The sequence below is a fragment of the Malus domestica genome, chromosome 17, assembly GCF_042453785.1.
Source record: "Malus domestica chromosome 17, GDT2T_hap1".
NCBI classification, from domain to species: domain Eukaryota; kingdom Viridiplantae; phylum Streptophyta; class Magnoliopsida; order Rosales; family Rosaceae; genus Malus; species Malus domestica.
The window spans coordinates 14132753-14154826 of NC_091677.1; the positions used below are offsets into that span (position 1 = coordinate 14132753).

The 22074-nt window shown below is 38.3% G+C and overlaps 1 protein-coding gene and 1 long non-coding RNA gene across 12 annotated transcripts; both read right to left on the reverse strand.

Annotated features, from left to right (window-relative positions):
* Positions 1-458: 458 nt before the first annotated feature.
* LOC139193676 (uncharacterized) lies at positions 459-1115 on the reverse strand. The gene is made up of 3 exons (XR_011578042.1): positions 904-1115; positions 722-814; positions 459-629 (listed from the first exon to the last, which is right to left on the reverse strand). It is a non-coding gene; the product is annotated as an uncharacterized lncRNA (long non-coding RNA).
* A 332-nt stretch (positions 1116-1447) lies between these two features.
* On the reverse strand, positions 1448-5682 carry LOC139193675 (ubiquitin-conjugating enzyme E2 2-like). Of its 11 annotated transcripts, none has more exons than XR_011578036.1 (8): positions 5243-5682; positions 4708-4790; positions 4122-4256; positions 3482-3526; positions 3065-3113; positions 2614-2702; positions 2015-2105; positions 1448-1755 (listed from the first exon to the last, which is right to left on the reverse strand). XR_011578036.1 is itself a non-coding variant. In XM_070817149.1 (7 exons), exons 3-7 carry the CDS (start codon positions 4135-4137, stop codon positions 2670-2672), a joined length of 246 nt encoding a protein of 81 aa, XP_070673250.1. In that variant the 5' UTR covers positions 4138-4256; positions 4708-4790; positions 5243-5682; the 3' UTR covers positions 2283-2669. The 11 variants fall into 11 exon arrangements, 3 of the variants coding, with proteins under 3 accessions (XP_070673250.1, XP_070673248.1, XP_070673249.1); XR_011578039.1 differs by lacking the exon at positions 1448-1755 and adding an exon at positions 3932-4034 and having other exon boundaries at positions 2015-2157; XR_011578038.1 differs by lacking the exons at positions 1448-1755; positions 2015-2105 and adding exons at positions 2283-2459; positions 3932-4034.
* Positions 5683-22074: the final 16392 nt, after the last annotated feature.

Below are 22074 nucleotides of genomic sequence, written 5' to 3' on the forward strand. Positions count from 1 at the left end.
ACAAAATAATTTTTTTTATTAATATTTTAAGATGGTAATATTTAATTATTGTGGGACCCAGTTATGTGCCGTGTCAGCACATAACAGAATTATGATTGAATGATCACATTGATTTACGACACTAATTTTCTTGGACTACATTGATCGATTTCAATTTCAGAGACCATCTTGATGGAATGAGTCAATTTTAGTGAATACTAGCAGGAATGCCCGCGCTTTGCTGCGGGGGTTAAATGTATCAATCACAATAGACATGAATAGTTTCCACACAAAGCAACTAAAAAAACATAGTACCTAAGAATCAATTAAGTCAAACTTTGCGTACTATATATGGATAGGTATAAGAAACATTCATTTGTAGATTGTATTGTGTCATCAATATCATAGTTTCAAGTAATCAGCCTACTACACGAAGGAAAAACACAGAAAATGGAAAGTAGAAAAGTAGAAGACAATACTTGAGCATCTAGCATGAATAGTAATCTCTGAAAAAATTGCTAAACCGTCTTACAAATTCAATCATTAAACGTTATACCGTAACCCAAGACAAAGATAAAGTATATAGTTTGTTTACAAATCAAAACGAAGTGCTGCTATAATCCACAACAGTTATGAATCATACAGAAGCACTGCAAATCCACCAGAACTATGGTTAAATCTAGTGCAACAGCAAAGAAATACAGTATAGTATCATACAAAAGAAAGCTATATAGGTAGATACCACATAGATACATAAGGAACCAATCAGAATGCTCTTGAAGGCGTTCATTAACCGTCTACCCAATATGCATTACAGTCACCTACGTCATAAACACTTTAAACTATCTATGAGTTGAAACAGCCAATACAACTTTTCAATTGTGAGTTGAAATTCATTACGTATTCTATGAGATATCAAGATACCTTTATGAAGTAATCTCTGGTCCTTCGAAAAAATTGGTTGTACATAGGTTTTTCTCTCATGTTGTACTGTATGAAGTCAGCTCTTTTGGCTTAAAAAAGATGCAAATAGAACTGATAGAAAGCGGGAAATGAAACCTCATGGCAAAATCAGGAAAATTAAAACCAAATCAATGCATTTCACTTAATTATTTTCTATCCAAAGCGAAACGGAGAATCCTCACTTAGCAACTGCTTCCTAATTCTTAGAACAAAATGCTATCATCTTTTGAACCACACAACTTTCATATAATCAGAAATCATCGAACCCTTTCATACCATCAAATTTGGACAAAAATATAAATATTAAAAACCAGAACTCAAACTTAAAAGCCAAATTAAAATTAGTAAATAAATTGAAAATGTTTTGACGGTGGATAATTTGGTTATTAGGAGCATCGTAATTAGATTAAATATGTGTGGTCTGCTCTGATTGACTGAAAAAAGAATAAAAAAAAAAGAATACCATGGGGGATGGAGGGAGGGGCACATTGACTCGACCTGATGCAATTGCAAAAGTGTATTCACAATTCGCAAAAGAAAGAACTCCCTCGCTTAACAGGCTCCAAACACACAACATTTGCTTGCAACTCTTTTGCATGAAAGATTAAGAACTCAAATCATGAGTACAGGACTGAGTAACTCCAAGAAAACAGAATGTTGGAAGACATAAAAACACGGCTAATTTCAAGCATAAACTATCTCTTAAAAATTAATACCTCAAGTTTGTTTTCGCAATCTACACCATAAATATTACTTAAAATTGAACCAGCCTTGACAACAAACTGAGGAAGCTCCTTGAAAAAAATTACGGTGCTGTAAAACACCCCAATAAGAAGAAAATAAGATGCCAAGAATTCATGAGCAGCTAATTATAAGCTAAAGGAAAGACGGTCTTGTGCCTAAGAGCCAACGAAGTGAAACTTTGCTTGCTATATATGGATATGCACGCTATAAGAAAGATTTATTCCCCCATGTAGTAGGCTGTTCTCTGTAATCTTAAGCTAACCCAAGTAGACTAATTATAATGATGCAAAAAAAAAAAAAAAATATATATATATATATATATATATACCTGGGCATATAACTGTATTCAACAATTACTGCAAGATCATCTTTCTAGCTATGCAACAAATCCAAATTGAGCACCATCGCATAATCTTGGGCTTACATTATGGAAAACAGAAGCACCACCAGCGTTTAGAACAATCAACGTTACTTGCCAGAGTGAACAATTAGAACCAAAGTCAAAACTCAAAATTAAATCTCATAAAAAAGTATAAAGCCATCTTATTTTTTTCACCAAATAAACAACAAATCACAGATGTAACTGTACACCCAGATAAAAAAATTATTCAAATTCAGATAAAATTCGCAAATGAGTCATCCAGATTCAGAATTATATTAACAATTTTCATCCCTGGTTTACATTCCTATTTACAACTATATTACACTTCTAAACTTTCTTGGTCGTCACTTCAGAACTTCCATCTTTTACTTTTCATGATATACATGCTTCTCTGTTACAATTTGGAAACATAAAAGTTCTTAATGTAAATGAATAACAGTTTTAGTGAAGAGAGTGATTTTCCTAATTGCTAAAATAACTGAGTAAATTTCTGTGGTACTCAAATGCATTTAATAAGATTCATTAAAATAAAAATTGCAAGCTACCTTTTATCGTCGGTCAGCAACATTCTACAACTTTATTTTGGTGCCAGCACGAACAGTCACAACCTACGTAAATAACTATTGACAAAAACCTGTCCACATTCAAGATAAATCTTCAATGACAGTCATATGATAAAATATGCCATTCTTCTAGTAGCATTCTTGCAATAAATAAAAAAGAAAAAGACAACCATTGAGTTGCTTTCCTTCCAAATTCAATTCATCCACTATACATAAAACAACTACAGGGAGGAAATCGAAAACATCCTAAATCATAAATTTCTAGTGCATGCACCACGAAGCTCCATATACGGTTTTATACGACTCCCAAAATAAACTTATGCAGAAACTATACACCATAAACTTTCTCAAAGATACAACGTCGGGCTTGTATACTACTCAGAAGACATAATCCATCGAAAATTAATCTGCAAGAAGGGTAAAGAAAATTTACCTTAACAGCGTCAAAAAAAAGGGGGATCCTGGAGATATTTTTGTTCAACCTGAATGGAAAATCAACAGAATTTCAAATTTCAAACAGTAAGCATTTTTTCAAACCCAAAATTGAATCATCACAAAACGAATTCAGTGCAACCATTATGCTCAAGGGAAATTATTGTAACAAAACTCAAACGGATATCAATCATGTCCGTTGATACCTATGACTTTTTTTATAACAACTTGATAGGTCCAATCCCAAATTCTTTCATTTTCCTAAAGATGTTCCAATTTCTCAAAATCTTAAATCCAACTACATTTATCAATGACCAAATGGCCACATATGAGAACCAAAACAAAGCCTTGAAGGGGGGAAGAAGAAAGGAAAAAAACAGAGGAAAGGCACTGTTCGGCTCCTGCAGTAATGATTTACCTTTTGTTTTGGCAAAAGTTTCCATTTTGTTGGAGGTTTTGGCAGCTGTAGAAAGCAATAGAATATGTCATTGGCGGTTAGACGTTATGCTTAAGAATACAATAGCAACTCCTAAATCAATTACAGAAAAAAACCAGCAACATCAACAGCCTTTTTTGCATACACTAACATTTTAGTCAACCAATTTACATGATAAGAACTGTAAATTGGCATCACGACAAAAGGGGATCAACAAAAATCTCGACAATTACTTGAAAATACCATTCTACTTCTTTTCAATTGTGAAGCACTCTGCATGTATTCACTATCAAATGCTTATATACATGATCAAACATGTCAACACAACATCGTTTGACAACCATCGTAAAAAATACACCCTAAATTAAAATTAGTAATAAGAAACTAAAATAAAAGCAAGAAAAATAAAAATTGAAAATTGATAGGACTTACAAATGCCCATCTTTTCTTACTTCCAGAAAACTACTCAAGAAACAATGAGATAAAGAGTTCCAAAAATAAGAACTATAGGCATTTTTCCAACTTACTGCGTCTCCTACAAAGAAAATGAAATATTAATGTTGCATAATAGAAGAGAAAACAACGGTAGATTTCTTTTATCCACTACATTTTTCCAACTTACCCCAATGTAACAGCATTCAACAGCATTATATTGTTATCTTGGGGTGCCCCGCTAATCCCTGCAAGCGGGTCCTGTTGCAGCCTCTTGAAGTCTCTTATCAGCCTCTTCCTTGCAGGAGTCGACATCGCTAATTTGCTACCACCCATATATCATGAACCCAATTTAATAAACCGTATTTTAAGATTAATTATGCATTGAGCGAAAACCAATTTCATTTTTTTTTTCCAATGCCTACCAAAACATCAAAACCCACTTTTTTACACCAAATTGCAAACAAAAGATATTGGGGCAACTCAGTTTCCGCAACTTAAACACATAATTACCAATACAAATACTTTAAACTAACGATGTAGATAGCTTCAGCTGAGCTACATATGGACAAATTCAAAGTTCAAGACTTGAAATCGGTCTCAAAAACTGGAAATTTCACTTCAATTAAGCAGCTTTTCAGATGTTTACAGCTTAAATATGCATGATAACAAAAAGAATCATCCTTTCTTCACTAATTGGACACTAACCAAAAAACCCTAATTTATATTATTCAGATTACAGAACCTACGATGACAAAACCAGTTACAGTACCTACCATTGTATGATCAAGATATGAAACTATCATTAGCCGAGCTTCGAACCGATCCATGACTATCCTATATCCAACGCAAACCTGCACTGAATTATAATATACAAAAAATACAAACATCAGAAAAACCATTCCAAATCCAAATTCAAACATATGATTCCAATGACATGATGGACACACACACATTTGAAAATTAAGAGAGAAAAAAAAACATATTTTTGTCAAATTCTTCACCCAAGTAATTTCAGAAGTTCAATCCGAGTCTTTTAAACAAAACAAAAACCCAATAGCTCAAATCTTCGAGTATCCTTCAGTTCACTAAATAATTTGCAATCCAATTAATAAAATTATAATCTATTATATTATCATGAACTAATATTAACACTACTCATAAGTGCCTTGATTGGGGGATTTTGATCTCATTCATGTATCATAGATCGGTAGGGGATTTGCATTCCTTGTCCCTTTTACTCTTCTTAGCAGAAAGCGAAAAAAAAACCCTAACCCTAAAAACTGACCCAGAATAACAAATCCTAGTTACCTCTCAGCCCGAGAGTTGCGATTATCTTCTTCTGTGAGCTGCACGGATATCCCAAACCGCTCTGCACGACGCATCTTCTTCTCCATGGCGGTGGTTGTGTTGGTACATATAATAACGGGCCACCCCAGATTTCTTCACAAACTGCTGTTTGACCAGCGGGCCACTCCGATTCCGAGAAACCGAATTGGGATTTCGGGGCTTCTTTGGGTTTGGGACAAAATTTGGGGGTTGGAGGAGCTTCTGGAGGCGGGGCGTTCAACCCTCTGTGGCTGAGAAGAGGAGGAACAGGAAGGGAGTGAAGGTGAGGGATCTGAGCGTAATTACAGAGTGAGAAAAGGGAAAGATGGAGGGATTTGATGGATGGTTTTCGAGAGAGAGAGAGTCGGGAGAGAGAGGAGGAAAGAAAAGGCGGTGGTAATTTTGTAAATAAAGTGAAATTCGACTCAAACCTACGGACACAATTACCCTCTTAACGTTTAATAATTACCTTCCAACCCAGACACAGATTTGGTGGCTGTGATGTAAATAAGACAAAATCAAGGGGCTAAATTTTGACTGTAGCTAAGCTACAGTCAAATCCCTCCTCAATTTTAGAATAGATAATTTGTGATAAAAAAACCCTAAAAAAAAAGTAATGACTGAACAACAATTTGTAAAAAAAAGGAAAAAAAAAAAAAACACACATAGCATTTTGAACCATAACCTCCTCATTAATTTTAAATAGTGGAAACCACCAATTTTGGTTAAACTTTTAGATCAAATAACCAAATTTTATAAATTTATACTCTTGTGGAAAGAAATTCATAGAAATTGGAAAATAAAAAAACACACATAGGTTTTCAAACCGACGACATCCTCCTTAATTTGAAGGAGAAACCCTCGATTCTTATTAAACTTCTTGACCATTTAACCAAATTTTAAAAATTGATGCTCTTCTAAAAACATATATAAACATACCAAACTAATATTTTTGGTGCCCCCATTTTTTTGAGGCCTCGAACGATTGCCTTGCCCGCATGAGCCAGGGCTAGCCCTTGGGGTTGGTACTTGGTACAACAGATCTTGTCTTGGATTACATGTGATTTGGTTATCTGTGAAATTATATTAGGTGATAAGCTAAATATATGCTTAATATCAGGTCCTTTATCCAAGGGGATCATGTAAAAATGGGGACTAGTTGTAGATCCCACTTTGTTGGTTATTTTAGTTATATTTTATTTTAAAGATTCAAAACTTATTATTATTTTATTTATTTTTAATATTTAAGAGAGGTGTTTTATTTGAAAAGTCATAATCCTTTTCTAAAGGGGTATGAGAAGTGCTTTAATAAAAAACCTCAGACAGAAAATAGAATATGTTAAAAACTATTCTGTCTCATTCACTTCTCACATCTCTCTTAGTCAATTTACATTCCTACAATTCCTGTTTTATAATTCTTGCGCAATTGTTCACTACTTGGCAATCTCGTCTTCCGTTGGCGTGCATAATGGATCAGACATCATGTGAGGCTTTGAGTTGTATCTTGGAGTTGTAGGCGCCACCATAACCTGCACGTAGGGAGGTGTCTACGACTTTAGGGCAGCGACATTGCACTTCTCTTTGGTTCACATGCCATATATTCTTATTCCTTTTTTCCTAACTTAATTTTCATAAGTCTGATAATGATTATACATTAATTTATTATATTTGATCATATAAATAGTTGGTATATTCCTGCAATATATTTCACAATTTAAAGCCATAGAAGTATGATAATATAATTGCGAATTTTTACAATCTGTTTTCACAGTGCTCTGAAAGCCCTAATAATTATAGTTTTCCTGTCGTTGAAGGCTAACCCTGCCCTTCATTGATTGCATCTAAATAACAGTTGAACCATTTCACTCATGTCGTTAATTATTTGGTTCTTAAATTACTAATATAGTTGCTAAAAAGTGTGTTTATAATGCTGCCTTCATTGCATCTTTGATTTTTTGCATATTTATTTTTATTCGGTACCAAAGCACTTTAATATTGCTTATTTGTCATTTATTTTCTGGGGTTGATAATTAACTCTTAAATATTAAACTGTCATCAATTAAAAGTATTGAATTGCTTAAATTATAATTTCGTGGAATAGACGTGATTTGTTTAGGGGTGTGCTATCCACATGCCCATTTTTACTTCTCACACACCATTTGTTAATTTCTGTCCGTTGATCTTCTTTAATTCATCCGATTCGACGACCGAAAAGCAAAAAGGTGTGTGAGAAGTAAACTTTTATACTGATAGATATTAATTGTTTTATACTTTAATTAAATATGCGCATAATTATCATTATTAACTTATATATGGTTATTATACAGTAGTATAGTTTATCCTATACTTGTTAAAACTTTTGAGTGACAATCTGTTTTAATTTCTACAATATTGTAGCAATCTTATTTCTCTCTCTCACTTATTATTAGTCAATATTACATAACAAATGGAAAGTCTAGAAGAAGCCAATAGTGTTAAGCATAAAAAAATTAGTGGCTATAATTCCGTAGGTGGCAAAAACAAGTGAAATAGTGGTTAACTGTCATAGGCCGCACTTGAAGAAACTCAATCAAACAAAGATTCTTCTTCTAAAGAGTCATCTTCTAAACTAATGTGGATGCAAATTTCAAACTTTTTGGCTCTAATTGCAAGATATTATGTCAAAATAATATCTTGCAATCAATTAGAAAATTAATCAATTAATTAGGAAATTAATCAAGTAATTTAGTTAATTAATTCTAATTTGAAAGAATAATTGAGGGTTACCTAGTAGGGAGGATTTGATGAGGATGGATGAAATAGGTTTTGAATAAATACCTATTTTGGTCACTTTTGACCTTAATTGAGTCGTGACTGTCCACTACTTGCGCGTGGGAGTTCTGGTATGCTTCGAGAGTAATTTTGTCTTTCTTACCCCAAAATCCACGTGCCGCCTCCATATTTTTCTTGATTATTTTAGGCTCCACAAATGCCCCCACACCTATTGGGCTGCTCACAGGAAAGGGCAGCAGGTGTAGAGATTTTCTTGCTTTTAGGAAACATAGGATTGTTTCTTGTTTTGATGTAGATTCCCTCATTAATTGGAAATTAGATCCTTCTAGGAAAGGGAAATAAATTACTGCTGAAGTTTATTTAAGTATACCTTAAGTAAATTATTAAATCAACTTTAGAGAGCAATTTATTCCACCCTACAAGAGAGAGAAAGCTAGAAGATATTTGTTCCCCCTCCTTTAGCAATCTTCTACACTTGCCTGTGCAAAAGACCATTTTTCATTGCTTTCTTTGTCTTCACGCCACACCAAGGTAAGAAAAAATTAATTATTTCTTGTCTTTGTAATTTTTGGGAGCTTCAGAGCTTGAAATTTGGCTTGATGGGGGTGGAGGATGTATGAAAAAGTTGGTAGGAGAAGGTGCCGGCCTTGTGCTTCGACGCGTGGCTGGCTTGAGCTAGGGAGTTAGGCGCTAGATTGGTTGACTAGGCTTTGACTTACGGGAAGATTGGGCTGTGAAGCCTGTTGGTTGCAAGAGAGTAGGCTAGGCCATGGGGCGGCTGTTGGGCTCTTGCGGCTTAGGCCTTCATTTTTTTTATGCAAGCCCGTGCCAGAGAGGGGAGATAGAGGTAGATAGGCTTTTTGGACCAAGAAAAGTTGGACCAAGCCGTGTGGCCTAATGCGGTTACTAGTCCTTGCGGTTTGGGTTGTGACTTTAGGCCAGGGGGCTCTTGCACTCGTTGTTGCTTTTTTTTTATGGGCTCGGGCCTGCTTGAGAGAGGAGAAAGAGAGGCCGGGAGCTGCTTGGGCTGAAAGGCCTATTGGGGCTCGTGAGGCCTGTTATGTCGAGTTCATCCCCTTTTTCTTTTGTGCAGCCATCTAATGAATTTTTCTCTTGTGCCTTTGTAGAATTTTTTCGAGCATGTCTTTTTCAAGCCACAAGAATGAGGATGGTGTTCCACTACTGTATCGTCAAGGTGGGTCCTTGAGCAAGGTGGGCTACTTCAAGGTTGCTTACTTTAAGATGAGCTTTGATGACGCGTTTAGGGACTTCCTTGAGGAGTATAGGCATGCTATTCTATCGGGGGATACGAGTGAAGTGTGTCAAGGAAGGTAGCAGTTATGAGGCTCGAAGAGCCATCAAATTTCACCCTTTCGACTTTGTGTTAGGATTCACATTTTGTATGCCTCGATTCTTTTAGGAAGTGCTTTGCTCCATGAAGTGTGCTCCAGCTCAATGTTCTCTGAACGCGGTCCGTGTGATGGTAGGGTTCTTCAATCTAAACCAATTTTTTGACTTAGACTTGACTGTCAACGAATTTTGGTACTTCTTGGACATAGGCCACAGTGAGGGAGTTGGGCAGCTGCGATCCCGCCATAGGCTCTTTGATCATTCAAGCAAGGGAGATCATGACTGAGCTAGATAGATTTTAGAGATAAGTGGAGAGTGGGAGTTTGACTCTTCCTCCGAGTTGCGTGTTCCGATGGTTTTCATCTTCGGTAAGTAGACTACTTAATCTCTCGGCTACTTTGTGCTAAGCTACTATCTAATTTACTGATTATCTTTTGCTATTCTTGTAGATTTGGAATTTTGCTCAACTCCCAAGACTTCTCCAAATATGAAGCAGGTGCATATTGTTCTAGGTATCCCTTCCGAGTACTGTGAGTGGCATTGGCTGCTTAGTCCTCTTCGTCGGGAGAAAGGTCGGCTGCCCTTGAGAGAGGAGACAAAGCGAGTTAAGGCTGAGGTGTTGGCTTGTCCAATTACTGTAGTTGAGCCTACCGCGCATGAAGATGGAAAGAAAAGATCTTTTTTGCCTGCTTAAGAAATGCCAGCCAAGAAAAGGCCTAAGACTTCTTCCATTGCTCGCGAAGGTTCACGGGCTGCCCCCAAGCTTGTGATTGACTTAACTTCCACCAAGGAAGAGAAAGAGGAGGCTATTAGATCTGTGCCAGTGACGCCTGCCGTTTTGAAGATGGCTAGTTCTATTGCTGATAGGATTGCTCAGTGTAGAAGCCCTCTCCTCTTGTTGCCGAGACTGATTCACTTGTTGAGAAGAATGAGGCTATTTGTGCTGGCAGTTGTAAGAAATCCACCAAGTCTGTTAAGTTGCTGAGATTTGTACGCTCTTGAGACCAGATTTTCTCGAGGACATGGATGTATATGCCAAGTTTGTTGATGGTGTCAAATGGGTTGTTGGCCCCAAGTTCATTTGTAAAGCATACGACCGAGTATAAGAGGACTGCTCTGGTAGCTATGATGCAGAAAATGGTGATTCTAGCAGCCAAGTCTATGCTTCATGATCAATAAGACTGGCTGCCAAGAAGGTGGCAAGGACTGTGGTAGTCGAAGCTTACTCATCGGTCGAGAAAGTCAAGAGGTTGAAATTTGAACTTGTCAATTTGAAGGGGTCTAATATCTCTACCCCCACTTCTTTGTAGCTTGAGACTGCTCATTAGGAGATTGTGGATTTGAAGACTAGGCTTGACACGATCCAAGTTAAGTATGAAAGTGTAGAGAATGAGATCAGGTGTTACATACCTCAGATTCAAGACCTTAAGCGCGCCATCTATGAGTGTCACTCTGCTGCTTACGCAATGGATGAAGAAATAACCGTTGCTTACAACCAAGCGATCCACTTCAAGAAGGTCATTGATAGGCTTGAACCTCAAGTGTTGGAACTCTAAGGTGCTTTGAAGATCAACGATAGTTTGAAGAAGGAAGTGGAGGAGCTACAGCGGGTCTGTGCTGGTCTGCTCGAGGAGAATGAGTAGTTGAAGGATGAAAAAGCTGGGTTCAAGGCTTCGTTTACTCAGACTCAAGCTAATTTCTATAAGCTGGGTTATGTAGACCATCTCTTTGGGAGGCCCTCTGACTTTGAGTTTGTTGGTAAAGACTTCGAGACTTTCTCCATTTCTCCGGAAGACTTACTTGTCTTTACTTTCTAGGCTTCCATTGGTGAAGTAGTCGGAAATGTTGATGCCAGGTTTGAGCAGCAGTGGGTGAAGTGTCAGATGATGTTGTTGCTAAGGGTACCATAGCTACTGAAGGTGTGGAACCGAGTAGTCATGGAGTATCCAAGTTGCTAAAGAGTAGTCTTCTAGGTAGTTTTTAGGATTTTCTTTGTTTTCCTTGTTGCTTTTTTTTTGCTTGAACTCCTTCGATCTTTGCTACTCGTTTATCAATTTTGCTAAATTTTTTTAACAAACATACTTTCTTCATTTTTCTCTATCTCCCATTCTTTTATTCGTGCACTAACGTTAGACTTTATAAACCAGTGGCAAGCATGCTATATTTCTATAAGCAGACATGCCCGCATAGCCTATACAATTGTAGGTGTTGGTGTAGAATTTTGCAAAGTTGTTAGCCACAGGGTCGGCAGCCGAACGCTTTACTTATAGAAGTAGACAAACACGTATGACCACTAGGCTGTTAACCTTGGTTTTCTCCAATTCTGTAGGTTGTGTAGCAAGTATCACAACATTTTAGGACTTGGTTTAGGTCGTTCTACACTTTGGCAGAAATGAAGCCCATCGACTGCGTAGTATGTTGGCAGTGGATGAAGCTTCGTATATGCCTGCCAACTTGTTTAACCTTTCACAGAAACATGCAGTGCCCCCTTCGTTTTTAGGGCCTGGTTTTCCATAGATTAAGCCAAGAGACCCAAAATCCTTTAGTTAGCTAAGTGTTGAAAAAGACCATTGTGGCTATTTCTAGGAATCCTAACATAAGCCATTATGCATCTAGTTATAATAGGGCAGCCCGGCTCATCCATGTCTGGATATTTGGAGTATAGAGTTTATCCTCCCATTTTGGAGAGTAGACCCATGTGGCAAATGATCAGTTGTTGTAAACATGTAGTCGAGCCAAGTTGTAAATTACTTTTGAATTCCACATTGAAAAATGAGTGAAACGAACGAAAACTTAGCTGTAAAGTAGAGACTGCATAACAACTGAATAATCATCGACTTGAGAGGTAGTGCCCGTTGAGCTGCTTAAGTTCTTCGAGCTTTGACATAGTGGGAGGTCACACATGGTACTTCCTCAGATTACAGGTGTTCCACTCCTTTTCAATCTCTTTGTTGTTTATGGTGGCGATGGTGTAATTATCTTTGTCGCCTACTTTGCTGATCTTGTATGGACTTTCCCTGATGAGATCCATCTTTTTGGAGCATTCTCTGCAGGAAGTGATGAAGGCTTTTCTTAGGACTAGATCTTCGGGTTAAAACTGCTGGATCTTGGCCCTTTTATTGTAGCTGGAGAGGAGTTGCTGGTGGTAGGTTGCGATGCAGGTGCTGGTCAGTTAGTGCTTCTCCTCTACCAGATCTTAGCTTATGGCCATCTCCCTATTATTTTGCTCAATGCTTGACAGTAGAGTGCTGATGCTTGGCACAATGATATTTGGGAGAAATGATTGCTTCTAAACCAAATGCCAAAGAGAAATGAGTCTCACCAGTGGCTCGTCGTTTGGTGGTGTGATACGCCTATAGACATCCAGGGAGTTCGTTTGGACATTTTCCCTTCTTATTGAAGAGGGACTTCTTAAGGCAGTCAAGAATCATATTGTTGGATGTTTCGGCCTGCCCATTGCCTTGAGGATACCTTGACATGGACATATGCTGCTTGATGCCATACTTTTGGAAGAACTTTGTTAAATCTTTACCCACGAATTACGGGCCATTGTTCATGACGATGGATTGAGGGATGCTAAATTAGCAAATGATGTTCCTCCATATAAAGCGCTCTATGTCCGTTTGAGTCGGGGTTATCATGGGCTCTGCTTCTACCCATTTGGTGAAGTAATCAGTTGCCACGATCATCATGCTTCTGCCCCCAATAGCAGGGTGCATTGGTTATACCAAGTCGATCATCCACTGCATGAACAGACTCATCTGCGAGTGTAGTTCGCTGGCAGACAGTGCTAGTACTGGCTTGTAGTGTTGGTAACAGTGGCACTTTTGTACTTACTCCTTGGTGTCTTAATGCATGGTAGGCTAGTAGTAGCCTGCATTGAGAGTTTTCTGCTTTAAGGATCAGCCTTCAGAATGATTTCCATAAATATTTTTGTGGATTGAGCTTAGAACCTTTAGGTCGTCGAGAGGTGTTCGACAATGGAGATGTGGTATAGTGTAGGATCTTCGGACGAAAATGTCGTTCCACATGTAGTAGTGTGCTGCCTTTATTTGGAGCTTTCTAGACTCTAACCTTTCCGTGGGGAGTGTGCCATTGACTAGGTAGTCTATGATTGAACTTTGCTAGTTTAGAGTTGTACTATCCTGTGACACTTCGGTTGCTGGCTCCACCTTTATGCTTGGCCTATCTAGATACTCCACCAGAATAGAGCGTTTGAGTTGGTGGTCAAGGGTGGATCCTAGGCCGATTAGCGCATTTGCGTGGGCGTTGTTTGTCCGCGAAACTTGAGTGAGGGTGTAAGTCTGAAATGCCTCAAGTTGCTTGCGTACCTTTCCTAGGCATTACACCATCCTTTGATGTTTTGCTATGTACTCCCCAATAGTGTGGCTAGTGATTAACTGGGAATTGGAATGAGTTGTGAGTTTTTTCATCGCCAAGTCTTTTGCCATTCGAAGGCCTGCTAGTAAGGCCTCATACTCTGCTTCGTTGTTGGATGCTTTAAAGCCTAGAGTGATCGCCTACTCAAGCATCGAACAGTTTGGGGTGACAAGACGTTTTCTCCCTAGCCTTTGTAGTTGGATTCGCCGTCGACATGCAAATGCCATAAGTCTTCATCGAAGGGAACATGTGTGGCTAAGTTATGCTTGGTTGCCTCCAGGGTGTCATTGTACAGCTCTGTTGCGTCGCTTAGGCTAGGCATGAATTCCACTATAAAGTCCGCCAAGGCTTGGGCCTTTATCGTCGTGCGAGGTCGGAAAACAAAATCATATTGGCCAAGTTCCAACACCCATTTCATCACTCATTGAGAAGCGTCCGAACCATGTAGGATTGATCATAGAGGATATTGAGTCATGATGATGACTATATGAGCTTGAAAGTATGGTTTAAGCTTCCGAGCCGTCATAACTAACGCCAAAATTAATTTTTTGATTTTCAGGTATCTAGTTTTCGTATTGAGAAGAGCTTTAAAAGTGTAGAATACCGGCAGTTGAACCCTAAACTCTTCTCACATAAGGGCAGAGCTCACTGCTACTTCTGAGACTGCAAAGTAGATGTATAAGTCCTTCGATGCTTTATGCTTAGATAGTAAGAGAGGTGATGTGAGATACTTCTTCAGGTATTGGAAAGCTCTTTCGCACTTTTCATCCCATTTATCTCATTGTGCCTTTTTGATGGCCTTGAGAAAGGACTGCGAGAGAAAGCGGTTGAGGACGGCTGCTCGTCTGGCTAAGCTTTGGATCTCCTTCAAGGTAGTTAGAGATTTCACCTCTGGGATCGCTCCGATTTTCTTGGGATGAGCTTCGATTCCTTGTTGGGTTACTAGGTACCCTAAGAATATACCTGAAGATACTCCAAATGTGCATTTGGCGACATTGAGCTTCATCTTGTACTTTATATGGATGTCGAAAGTTTTCGCTAGGTTGCCGATGTGGTTTGACCGCTGCTTGCCCTTCATCATAATGTTGTCAATGTAGACCTCCATGGTTACTCCAATTTGCTTCTCGAACATCATGTTCACTAACCTTTGGTAAATGACTTCTACATTCTTGAGGCCAAAGGGCATGACCTTGTAGTAGTAGGTGTCTCGGTTGATCACGAACGTAGTTTTTTCCTTATCGGGCTCGTACATGGCTATTTGGTTGTAGCCAGAGTATGCGTCCATAAAACTGAGTAGCTGGTTCCCAGAAGTTGGATATACTAATACATCGATTCGGGGAGATGGATAAGGATCATTTGGGCATGCCTTGTTAAGGTCGGTGTAGTCTACGTAAGCCTTCTATTTGCCTTTCTCTTTCTTCTTTACTAGCACGACGTTGGCAAGCCATGCTGAGTGTACTACCTATTCTATGAATCCGACCTCCAGTAGCTTGTCAATTTCTGCTTCGATGATTGTCACTCATTCGGGTGCAAAATGTATTTTTTTTAGATCATCGGTTTGGCAGCAGGGTTAACGTGCAGCTTGCGGCAAGCTATCTTGGGGTTGATGTCAGGCATGTCGGAGGGTGACCACATGAAGATGTCAAGATTTTCCTTAAGGAAAACTGTGAGTTCTTCATTTTCCTTCGGGCTCAGACATGAGCCAATACTAGCAGTCTTCTCCGGCTACTGGGGATCAAGAATGATGTGTTCAATGTCCTATTCAGGTTTCCATCCTATCTCGCTTGCTGGCGTGTTGGTTTGGACACCATCTTCTTGATCCGCTTACTGTAATCGCTATTTGGTAGATTCATCATCCCTTTGGACTTCAGTAGCCTCTATGGGTGTAAAGGTCTTTTTCTTTGATTCCTTCAATACATGCATAGTGCATCATCGAGATGCGGCCTGGTCAGACTTGATTTCTCCTCCTCCTCCTCCTTAGATATGGAATCAGATTTTTTGATACTTGACGGAAGTGATGGCATCCAATTTTATTAGGCAAGGTCTCCTTAGAATCTTATTGTAAAGAGATGGGTCGCTTACTATTATGAACGTCTACTTTGAGACAACTGGCGGTGTTTTCCCGTAAGTATGATGTGGCCGATGGCAATCGAGCTGTGTTCATTGAATACGGTGAGTACCTTCACTAGGAGTATGATTGTGCTTTCTAGGCCCATCAATTACTGAGAGCTGAAGTAAGCTGACTGCACTTCTGTTGTCAACAATCATTATGTTGACTATGGCATAGGCTAGTTGGACAGATACCACTAGTACGTTGTCATGTGGGAAATCGACGCCTTCAGCATCCTGCTCAGTGAAGCCAACGATAGGTCTAGGTTAGGTGTTGACTACTTGAACTTGCGAGACTAGTAGAGTTAGCTAGATCTTCCTCTTATTTGAATTGTTGGTGGCTTCCAAGTGCTCAGATTCAGCGAAGATGTCGTTAATCTGAATCGTCTTGTTGGGTGGTTCTTCTTCAGCATTCAAGTTCTTTCTAGGTTGCACATCTGGCTTGTCCAAGTATCTATCGATCTTGCCTTCTTTCATGAGCTTCTCTTGATAATTCTTCCAAGTGTAGCAGTTGTCGGTAGTGTGACTGGGACCTCGGTGGAATGCGCAGTACTTGGTATAACTTGGAAGTATCTCTATTTAATTGCTTTAATAGCTTGAACTATGGTTCACTCTTGATATCTCGAAGGAATTGGTTGATCGGGATCGAGAACTTAAACTAGTTCTTGGATGCTAAGCTTTCTTTAGTCATGGGTCAATCTCTACACTTGGCCTTCTACCTGCTTTGTTGTACTACTTCCTGTCCTCTTTCTTTTAAGCTACTGTCGACTTTTTCCGTGGTTGCTCGGGTGCCTTGTCTGCTCGTCGAGCCTCGTCCTAGAGAATATGCTTATCTGCCAAAGTGAAAGAGTCTGCCAGAGTTAGATCTTCTTTCATGATTAACTCCCAAAACAACGGGTGGTTTGCTATGAGTTCATTTTGGAAGGCTGCACTTGCTATTGAGTCGTCACATCAGACTATCTTCTCATTCTCTGCTATGAACCTCTTCACGTAGTCGTGGAACAACTTCTTTGGGTTATTCTTCAAGTTGAACAAATGGTCGGACTTTTCTTGATTGAGCGGTAAAACGAATATTCTTTGGTGAAAACCAAGGAAGATCATCAAAACCTTGGATGGATCATGGCGGTAGGGTGTGGAACCAATCTTGCGCCTCGCCTTGTAAAGTGATGGAGAATATTTTGCACATAAGAGCATCGTTGTTTCGATAAAAGAACATTGTGCTTCGATAGTGCTTCAAATGCCTATCCGGGTCTTTATCTCTTTTGAAAGATGTGAAATGTGGCATGTTAAACTTGCATTGAGGCTCTTCCTGCTCGATCTCGTTCATGAAGGGTAATCTACTCATCTTGGTCATGTATCGTCGTAATGCTTCGTCAGTGACTTTGTTACGTTGGAAATCACACAACAGCTCGTTCAAGAGCCTATCTACTTCCTCATGAATTTACCGTTGCTAGGGCAGCGGAGCTCTCGGCTACCCCCGGTCTTGACCTGTTGGTCTAGGCTGCTCTTCTGCGTTCTCCACTCATCGATGCCACGACAGTAGTGCACGTGGTTCGTTCCTAGCAAGCGAGGGAATTCTTCGCAGATTGCAGGTTAAACTCGAGTCAGATTAAGTGACTGCTTCTCTCCATCCGTCATGTTGCCTACTCCAATGTGAGGTGGAAGATGCTCCTTACAGGCCTAGTCGTGAATGAAAACTTCACCTGGAAGGTTGCTCATGTTGATTGTCGGAAAATGGTCCTAACTATGAGTGGATACTCGTTCGTGGGCCTAATTGATAGTGTACACTCATCTGCACGCTAAGACTAGAGTATACGCTATCTCAGGGTCCCAGTCGGGAGTGTACACTACCAGAATGCTTGGTTCTTGGTTGGTCGAGTGATTACTTACCGAGACGCTGCTGGAGAGGTTCTTCGTCTGCCCTTGTCTTACTTCAGGACACTTCGTCTAGGGCATGTTGCATCTCTGTGAGCTACAAGAGCTGATTCACCAAGGTCGTTTACTGTGTGAGGGCGTTTGTCAACTCTATGACTGCTCGAGACAAGTATTGTTCGCCATTTAGGTTGAAAGAGCTTGGACGGAATGCGTCTCTTTGAGAAGTGGAAGTGTGGTAGACTTCGGGTGTGAGATTTGAGTTGGAAAATTTCAAATCCGAGGAGAAATGAGGTGAAAAATGCCTCTGGTTCAATCGTTAACCCAGAAATTTAGAGTTGGGACGGTTAAACCAGTCTTGGACCAGTTTGGGCTATTTGGGAACCACGGGAGTGGGCTACATTGCATGCACGTGTTGGGCCTAGGTTTGACTTGGCAGGTCTTGGGCTTGGCTCGGTAGATCCTGGGCTTGGGCCCATGGAGCTTGGAACAGCGTGGGGCGCTGGATCGGCATGGTTTGGGCTTACGAGCTTTGGGCCCTACTTTGTGCTTGAAATTAGGCTACTAGGGCAGCGGCTTGGCTGCCCTTGGTGCTTGGGCTTGCTATTCCCCATGAGTTGTAGGTCTTCCAAATGTGGCCACGGTGGTTGCTGCCATGGTGGCCATTATGGTGGCTACTACGGTGGTGCCTCGTGGTGGTGGTGTCACTCCACTCGTCGTTGCGTTGAGCCTCGTGGATCGCTGCAGTCCAAATTCTTGAACATTGGAATTTCCGTTCGTTGTGGTTTCTGAATCTCTTTACATCGTACTTTTCTTTTACTTTTATTCAAATAATTTTTGTATAAAAAAATTTTAGGAATAAGAACGTACAAAAAATCTACTATTAAACAAAAAATTAGAAACCTTGAGTGTGAGAGTCTTTTTCGAGCGTTTGATCAAGACTCTCAATGAAAGCATCAATTTGTGGATGCAAATTTTCGCCTTCTTCTTCTTGGAGGAAAATGCACCTGCAAAACAATTAACACCTTAGGTTAAGGCCAAGAGCCTTAAGCACCCACGATGAATGGGGAGGGGGGCTTTGGTCGAAGAATCTCCAATGCCAAAGTTAGAATTTGAGGGGAAAATGAGGGCTATTTATAGGGGTGTGGCCAACCCTTATTTGGAGAAAAAGGGTCCAACCACTTATGGTGGTTTTTGGCTCTAATTGCAAGATATTATGTCAAAATAACATCTTTCAATCAATTAGAAAATAAATCAATTAATTAGGAAATTAATCAATTAATTTAGGTAATTAATCCTAATTTAAAGAATAATTGAGGGTTACCTTGTTGGGAGGATTTGATGAGGATGGATGGAATAGGTTTTGAATAAATACCTATTTTGATCACTTTTGACCTTAATTGAGTCGTGATTGTCCGCTACTTGCACGTGGGAGTTCCGGTGTGCCTCGAGAGTAATTTTATTTTTTTAACCCAAAAATCCACTTGTTGCCTCCATATTTTTCTTGATTATTTTCGGCTCCACAACTAACCCTTGAACTAATAGAATACCATTGTCACAACAAAATCTTAAGTGCCCTTTTTTATCACCTCTATAATCATAAGATGGAAAACTTTAGAAACGGAATATGGAATTGTAGATGTTGGGATGGATAGTTCATGGTTTCAAACTTTAATGATTATAAGATGGTTGATAACAAATCTGTAGGGGAACAAATACATGAGTATAAGGAGCTATTAAGAAGAGTTGAAAAGAAAGGATCAAAGTTCAGTGAGGACTTTAAACTCTTCTGCCTTATTGATAAATTGCCTTAATCTTGGAATGACTTTTGCTAGAACCCTAAGGCATAAACAAGGAGAACTTACTTTGGTTCAAGTCATGAATTCAATAAGGGAGAAAGAAGACTAAGGATCCAAGGAGAGAGAAGGAGGTTTGCTTTGTTTGCAGAAGAACCAATCATATGGCTAAAGATTGCTTCTACAAGAAGACTAAGGAGAACAAGTCTATGTCAAATCATAGTGGTCCAAAAGCCCAAGTGAATATGCTGATGGAGCAACAATCTTCTTAAACACATTTTAAGTATGATTCTTTTGTCAATTTTACTTGTGAAAATAAGGATTGGTGGGTAGATTTTGGAGCTAATGTACACGTCTGTTTTGATTGTGAATGTTTCAAAACCTACCAGGAATCAGGTGGAGGACGTGTAACTCTAGGTAATGATTCAATGTCTCAAGTGCTTGGAATTAGAGTCATAGAATTGAAGAAGACACCTGGAAATGTCTTAATTTTGAAAGACATGTGTGGATCATGTTTAGTAAAGCAAGGATATAAAGTTGTAATGAAATCAAATAAGGTTGTAATAACCAAGAATAATGTATTTATTGGAAAATGTTTTATTAGTGAAGGATTATTTAAGTTAAGTGTTTCTTCCGAGTGCAATACTCTTCCAAAAGTTCTAAATGTTGAATCTAGTAATGGTTGGCATGGACAGTTGGGACATGTAAACTTGTTCAAAATTAAGAAAATGATGGATTTAGACCTGGTCCCCGAGTCAAACATGAATCTCAAGCATAAGTGTGAAATTCGTGTATAAGCAAAACAACCTAGGAAACCTTTTAAGTCCTTTGAAAGGAATACCCAAATTTTATAGCTTATACATAGTGATATTTGTGACTCAAATATATCACTTACTAGAGCCGGTAATAAGTATTTTGTCATATTTATAGATGATTGTTCGAAGTATCATTATATTTCTTTGATAAAGACTAACGATGAAGTATTTGGTAAATTTAAGATTTACAAGACAGAAGTGGAAAATCAATTTTAGAATAGGATAAAGAGACTTAACATGATCTATTAGAGGGTGCAGGTAGATGAACGGTTTGGATCGTTAATATTATATTTAGAGTTCTACGGTTAGTGAAAATATTGTTTGATGTTTATAAAGTTTTTACAAATTATATGACATTGACTCATATTTCAGTTAATCGTCAATATCGAAACGTGATATCATCTTCTTACATCCACCAGATGATCATGTTTTCAAAAAATAAAATTCAGTCAGAAGAATAAAGTGTAAATAACAATTGACGATTAAATAAATTTAAGGTTTCACTACTACAAAATTATCTATTGATGACGGTCCAAAAACTTTTTTCAATGATCCAACCGTCAAACTTATTTGTACACATTCTAAGATTGCATACGTAAAAAATCTTTAAAAAACAAACATTCAGAGATTACGTAACGGAACAAAAGTTTTCGACGGTTATAAACGAAAAATCACAATTTAACGGTTATTTTAGCTCTGATCTTGATGATTTTTTACAAATACACTCATCGACCCTATAAGAATGTAATGAATAAATTTGATCTTTAATTTAAAGTATTTACACTAGTGGATACCACAAAAAACTTATTTTATACTTAATAGAAGTATAATATTAACTCTAAGTGTTTGTTTAATGTACTGTTTTGACGCAATATGCATTCTACGAAACTTTTTTCAACGATCCAACCGTCAAACTTATTTGTACACATTCCGAGATCGCATACGTAAAAAATCATAAAAAACAAACATTCAGAGATTACGTAACGGAACAAAAGTTTTCGACGGTTATAAACGAAAAATCACAATTTAACGGTTATTTTAGCTCTGATCTTGATGATTTTTTACAAATACACTCATCGACCCTATAAGAATGTAATGAATAAATTTGATCTTTAATTTAAAGTATTTACACTAGTGGATACCACAAAAACTTATTTTATACTTAATAGAAGTATAATATTAACTCTAAGTGTTTGTTTAATGTACTGTTTTGACGCAATATGCATTCTACAAAACTTTTTTCAACGATCCAACTGTTAAACTTATTTGTACACATTCCGAGATCGCATACGTAAAAAATCTTAAAAAACAAACATTCAGAGATTACGTAACGGAACAAAATGTTTCGACGGTTATAAACGAAAAATAACAATTTAACGGTTATTTTAGCTCCGATTTTGATAATTTTTTTATAGATACAGTCCTCGACCGTATAAGAATGTAATGAATAAATTTGATCTTTAATTTAAAGTATTTACACTAGTGGATACCACAAAAACTTATTTTATACTTAATAGAAGTATAATATTAACTCTAAGTGTTTGCTTAATCTACCATTTTGATGCAATATGCATTCTATGAAACTTTTTTCAACGATCCAACCGTCAAACTTATTTGTACACATTCCGAGATCGCATACGTAAAAAATCGTAAAAACCAAACATTCAGAGATTACGTAATGGAACAAAAGTTTTTCGCCGGTTATAAACGAAAAATCACA